This window comes from Sebastes fasciatus, chromosome 18 (assembly GCF_043250625.1).
Source record: "Sebastes fasciatus isolate fSebFas1 chromosome 18, fSebFas1.pri, whole genome shotgun sequence".
NCBI lineage: Eukaryota > Metazoa > Chordata > Actinopteri > Perciformes > Sebastidae > Sebastes > Sebastes fasciatus.
In genome coordinates, this window is record NC_133812.1 from 16273045 (window position 1) to 16279044 (window position 6000).

The following is a 6000-nucleotide window of genomic DNA, read 5'->3' on the forward strand; positions in this document are numbered from 1 at the left end:
CGATTTGTTCTCAGCTGTTCCTGCTTTACATTTCTTGGTGTGTGTGTGTGTGTGTGTGTGAGGGTGTGTTTGCGTTTGAGGTCAGGTCATGCAGATGGTGTGAAGTTGCAGCAGACGGTTTCCTCAATTTAACTGCTTTTTTATTATGCAAATCACCCTTTTATGAGACGCACACTTGTTTGTGTGCGACTGTGTCCATGTTTTTGTGCATGTGTTTTTGTATCAATTCAATGAAATATTAAGTAATCCAAGATGTCGGTCTGAATCGGTGTTTAATGTTGAGGTTTTTTTTATGTAATTACTAAAGGGGGTCTTTTGCACTTAGCTAAGCTTAAGATCAGTAAATGATTTTATTCATACGGTTATTTTCTTATTTTACATGCATCACTAGTTGTTTATTCTCCCCCAATACATTTTTTTGCTTGCTGATTTATTGATTAATTCAGTGTCTTCTTTCCTTTCTGCCCTTGTTTCAGAGGTGGGAGGTATCAGTGAGGAGAGCGCAGCGTGCGATTGGTGGAGTTTGGGCGCCGTCCTGTTCGAGCTGCTGACGGGCACGGTGAGTCAAAAAGTGTGAAAAACGTTATCTTTGTTGCTAAGGTGTTGTGGGATGTCTGTAGGTGTCTTGGCTTTCAACTCTCTCGCGCTCTTGATGCTTGTGCCAGGTTGTGTATGACTCTGCGCGCGTGTCTGTCAGTGTGTGTTTGTAGATGGGAGTTTGTTGTTGTTGTGTGTGTTTGAGGTGCGTCTTGGCTGCCGTCTCCTACTCTGGTTCTCGGGGAGTGCCAGGGGTGTCGGTGTGACTTTCTCCCCCAGCCTGAGCTCCATCTGCTGGGCCAGGGGGTCAGCTCTCCCCGGGCCTCTTTTGCTGGCTCCTGGAGCAAGCGCTGGGCTTGGAGCGCGCCGATCCGAGGTCGGCGTGGAAGGTGAAGACCGGGGCAGCTCTCGAGGTGCTGCGACTCGGCTGGTCCAGAATCAGGGGCTGTTTGAGGGACTGTCTTTTAAGACAGGTTTGGGAGGAAGGGAAGCCTTTTTTTTGTTTGGAAGACAAACATGCTAATTCGAACTTGCTGCTCTCTTGAAGGACAAACGCACAAACAGTTGCACACACAGACGCCCAGTGCAGGTGCACAGCGTCCCTTCAATTTTTCATTGTCTATTAAATTTGAATAAATCCTAACTGATCGCCAGTGGGCATTTTCATATCCGCTATCAGCGATTCCCATCAATGGCCTCAAACATGAGTCGGGGTGTTAGGTTAGTGTTCCTGTGTTGAACAATACACACACACTTACCTGGGAAAAAAAACAACACCGTCACACAGATGTCTCCTTTGATGATTATGTCTGGGTACAGCCCTGGCAAGGATACACACACACACAGGCACACATAGTGTCTCTTGATCCTTGCAGGATAAGATCTTGCCTGGAGCAGTCTTGACTGCGGCTAGGAAGCCAGCCAGAACTCCTGCAGCACGTATCAGGAGAGAGAGAGAGAGAGAGAGAGAGAGAGGGAGGCAACCGACCTAACTGATGGGAAAAACACACACACAGGGTCCCCCAACACAAACACTTCACGGGCTTTCTCTTGCTGCGCACGTTCCGTTCTAGCATTTTCAATTTGTAGGTATAGACGCAAAGATGTCCTGTTGCTACATAGAGTGATTATGGTCATTATTGTCAATTATTTTAACAATGGGGGGCTACGTTCTGTGGTTGTAAAAGCATTTGCAGGTCTTGTGCTCCCTTTCTCTCACTTCTGAGATTTTTATTTATTTCATTTTTTTCCCCCGTGAATGCAACAATTCCTTCCAATTGACAGTTTGACCTGGTCATGTTTTACTCTAAAAACAAATAAAAAGCTTTTTATATTTAATACGGTTCTTCCAGTAAAAATTGCTCTGTATAATTGAAGAACAAACTAACCAAAAAACAAACAAGTCATTCTTTTTTTGTGACACTCCGCTGTGTCTGACACACATACGCAGCAGTTCTAAGAAAGAGCAACAGTAGTTCAGTCGCTGCCTTGTTGTAGTTGCTGTGATCAGTGTTGTTTCAGGTGCTCTGCTCTCTTTGGTCTCCTCCTATTTGTCCGGCACTGGTGCTCTCACGTTGACCTAGGCTCTGCGGGTGTCAGTATATCTGTCCCCTTTCGCTCTCAGTCTTTGTTGTGATTGATAGTTATCTATTCTTTTTCCACCCCTCCTTCCCTCCGTTGCAGTCTCTGCTGCGGTGCCATCCAGCGGGAATCGGTCGCCACACCGCCCTCAACATCCCCGAGTCTGTTTCAGAGGAGGCCAGATCTCTGCTGGAGCAGGTGAGAGTCTAGTATGCTACTGGTTAACTTGCTGTATAATTTACTGAGACTGTGTTAATTCCATGTATAGAATTTAACGGAGTGGCCCACTCAAATAGATTTCCCCCCCAACCTAAAAATATGTTTTTGTAATTTTGTATTTATTATCTATTCTGTACAAATGTCACATGCACTCGAAAGTGCAGATTGAAGAGATGAACATAACTAATGTCACATTCGCTACTTCTTTCTAAAGGGGGATGGGTGATAATGTTAAAGTAATAATCTGTTGCATTTTTATATGAATTAAAGTTACTCCTCTCACTGGCTGTTAAACACAATGGAAATATAACGTAGATAGAAAAATGTGTATATGTGATATTTAAATTATCCAGCTTTTGGCAGGTCTTTCCCATTGGAAAAAGTATGTACAATAAGTAATTTCCTACAGCAGCAATAGTGGTTTGTTTGAAATGAATACAGTAGAAGATGAACTGGGTTAGCAAGACAACATGAATAGCTGCTACAGTGACTCAACAAGCGCAAAAACTGTACCTTCATTGACAGGACATGCAGGTAAAAGGCATCACACTAGGGATGTCACAATACCAGAAATGTAGTAGTCGATACCAACACCAGTGAAATTCCACGATTCTCGATACCAATTCAATACCACGGTAAGAAATAAAAGTAAAACAATAAATCCCATCCACTCCTTTATTAACGTTTGTAACTGTTTTAAGATACAAATGTTAGTTAAACAGGTTATAATTCACCTACATTCATTCAACATCTCCTTCAAACAAACTTTCTCGCCAAATACAACATTTTACAAGATTACATTTGAACGCATCATGATAACTTGGAATTTACTTTCGCCTGATACTAATTTTTAATGAATAGAGCCTGAATGCATCATAATGTAACTCAATGGCGCTTCTCTTTTGAGTTGATTGTTAGCAGCCGGTAAGCAGAATAATCTGCTCAGAGCTAACAGCTAACATGAACTAGCTCTCATCAGCCGATTTCAACACGGATCTGTTGTTCCCAATGTATCAGGAAAAAATGGGATACGTACCCTGGATGCGTCTATAGTGACACATTTTCTATCGTAATGGGACACCATTAATCTCGAGCCTTGCCGGTACCTGCGGTACTGTAGAAAAATGAGTACTGTCACGTTATCAGAATTTTGGTATCGGAAGTATCGGTTCTTGTGAGATCCCTACATCACAGCACTGAAATCACCATCAGATAGATGACTGATCTCATAGAGAGAAGACATGACAGCAGTGAGATCTCATCTCCACAGATGTTAAAAACCACCAGACCTCACCATAACTACTTTAAATGATTAGGAATATCCGTATTTTTTTCGGACAGATTATAACAGATAAACCCACATCCTAGACATAGAGCACATATCCTTAATAACAGAGCTTGTGCCATGCTAATATCTTAAAGCTAATTGCAAATCCTCAACACTGGTAATCTTTAAATGTATATTAATATGTTTAGCATGGATTTATCTCCGCTTAACGTGGCACAAATCTGCCGTGAATCCGGTGTAGTTGTGTGATGCGAGGGAGTGGATATGCAGGCATCGCTTATTATTACTTGTACTGAATTAAAAAATGTCTCTTTTTGTCTTGTCCTGCAGTTGCTCCAGTACAACCCAATGGAGAGACTGGGGGCGGGTGTGGGAGGCGTGGACGATATCAAATCCCACCCCTTCTTTACCAGAGTGGACTGGTCCAAATAGACGCTGTGCATTGTGGAATTGCGGAAACCAGAGCTGCATACTGGGAGACAGGCTGTCCTGAATGAATTCCTTTCAGAATAGATATACAGTAAAATACAGATTATGCTTTTCTGCACATCTCCCATTTTACGTATGCCCATTCAGTCCTCATCTACTTTTTTTTTTTTTGTATGGAATTTGCCAAGAAGCAGTATTACCTTCCTCGTAAAAATGCTCATTTCTTTATCTCATAGAGGGTTTACCGTGTAACCTTTTTGGTGCAGGGAACACTTAACAACACGTGTGGTGCAATAATTTAAGTGCAGGTACTGAGTGATGATCCACTACGACATTGTTGCTTTTACACTCCTCATACGGTAGCTGTAAGCCAAAATGACATGAGTGAGAGGTGACTTTTTTTGTGTGTTTTCACTGCATTCATTAAGTTCTGCATGTCGCCCATTCAAACTGACGCAGACTTAAAGTCAGTCATGTGCAATATACTCACTTTGTTGCCACCTATAACACTTTCGCCATTCCTCACGTAGCCCGTTGAGATTAGCTGTGACAGATTGAGCTTTATATTTAATGCAGGGGTTTTGTTTTTGCTCTGATCTAGAACAGATTTCCTACATTGTCAAACAAAAACTTCTGCCACCCCCTTTTACAGCCAACCAGTTGCACATACAGTAACAGAGATGGACACTATACAAGGTGAACGAACAAAATAGTTCGAGGTAGGAGATGGTTTTGTTGTTGAGTGAAGTTTTTAGTTATATGAAGATTGAATTATTTAATAGATTATACTTTGAAAAAGGGCCCGTTTAGCAGACAACGTGAGCCTTCACTCTCTCCACAGACAGGCCTGTGAGGTCAATGAGAAAGAATAAAGAAGGATGAGACTTGAACCACACATTTCAAACCAGCCCCTTTTACAGAGTGTAGTTGTTTTTATGAATAACAGAGGCAACTCTTTTGTACAGTACAACACTACATTTTCTGCATGGAAAGAATATGATTTATGTATTTAATACTATGAAAAAATCTATCGAACAATAATTAATATGCGTCTTGTAAATATACCTTTTTAAAAAGGATGTTGTTGCCGAGTGAAAGATGCACCCAGGTCAACTTGTCAATCACTTACTGCCTCTTCAATCAAATCCTTTTTAATTTGATTGTGTGTGTTTTATCTGCTAACATGCCACACAGATCTTAATGCTGATTTTTAAGATACCTATAATGACTGAATTATATGGTAAACATCGCCATGGTTACATTACATGCCATATATCACTTTCTGTATCTTAACACTTTTCTCTAACAGACAGATAATCACTCCACTGTAGATGCTGTTGTACTCCACTGCACTGCGGTATGATACGTGTTAACTAACAGACGCTGTAAATTACCAGGTCATTAGTCCACCTATTAACTGTATCACACTGAGATCACATTTTTTGTTCAGTTTTTTATTGAATGCTCACTCTTGTCTATCAATGCACTCTGGATAACAATAAACATACCTGGATGAGAACATGTACTGTAGTGATGCTTCGTTTATAGATTCATTTATTACGTGTAAGGAGTGTGTTGTGTTTGTTCTGAGGCTACCGCCCCTCTTATCAGCAGGACCGATGATACTCCTGGAAATCCACTGTCACCCCTGCTGAGTGTCACCGTGACAGTAATATGAGCCAGCACGCACACACACACTGTATCACGGTAAATCTGAAGCACTCATTGATACACATGCTCCCTTTTGATGTGCAGTTATGATGTTACCAGCTTCAAGTCTTAAAAAATTTCTTGATTATTTGAAAATCCACTCGGGAAATGTAACAAGTACAGTAAAGTATGCAAGAGTTTTTGAAGATCATATTGACGGTTTTCCATGAAGCTGCATGAAGCAGCAGGGTACATCCAGGTACGCTGAGGACTTGAGGATTTAATAAGCATGATAA

The 6000-nt window shown here is 41.4% G+C and overlaps 1 protein-coding gene across 1 annotated transcript in view; it reads left to right on the forward strand.

Moving 5' to 3' along the window:
* rps6kc1 (ribosomal protein S6 kinase polypeptide 1) overlaps positions 1 to 5576 on the forward strand; it is a 30272-nt gene extending 24696 nt beyond the window's left edge. The window contains exons 14-16 of the mRNA XM_074615899.1: positions 477 to 559; positions 2221 to 2316; positions 3956 to 5576. Coding sequence (XP_074472000.1) covers positions 477 to 559; positions 2221 to 2316; positions 3956 to 4057 — 281 coding nt within the window. The 3' untranslated portion in view covers positions 4058 to 5576. The remainder of the gene's footprint in view (positions 1 to 476; positions 560 to 2220; positions 2317 to 3955) is intronic.
* Positions 5577 to 6000: the final 424 nt, after the last annotated feature.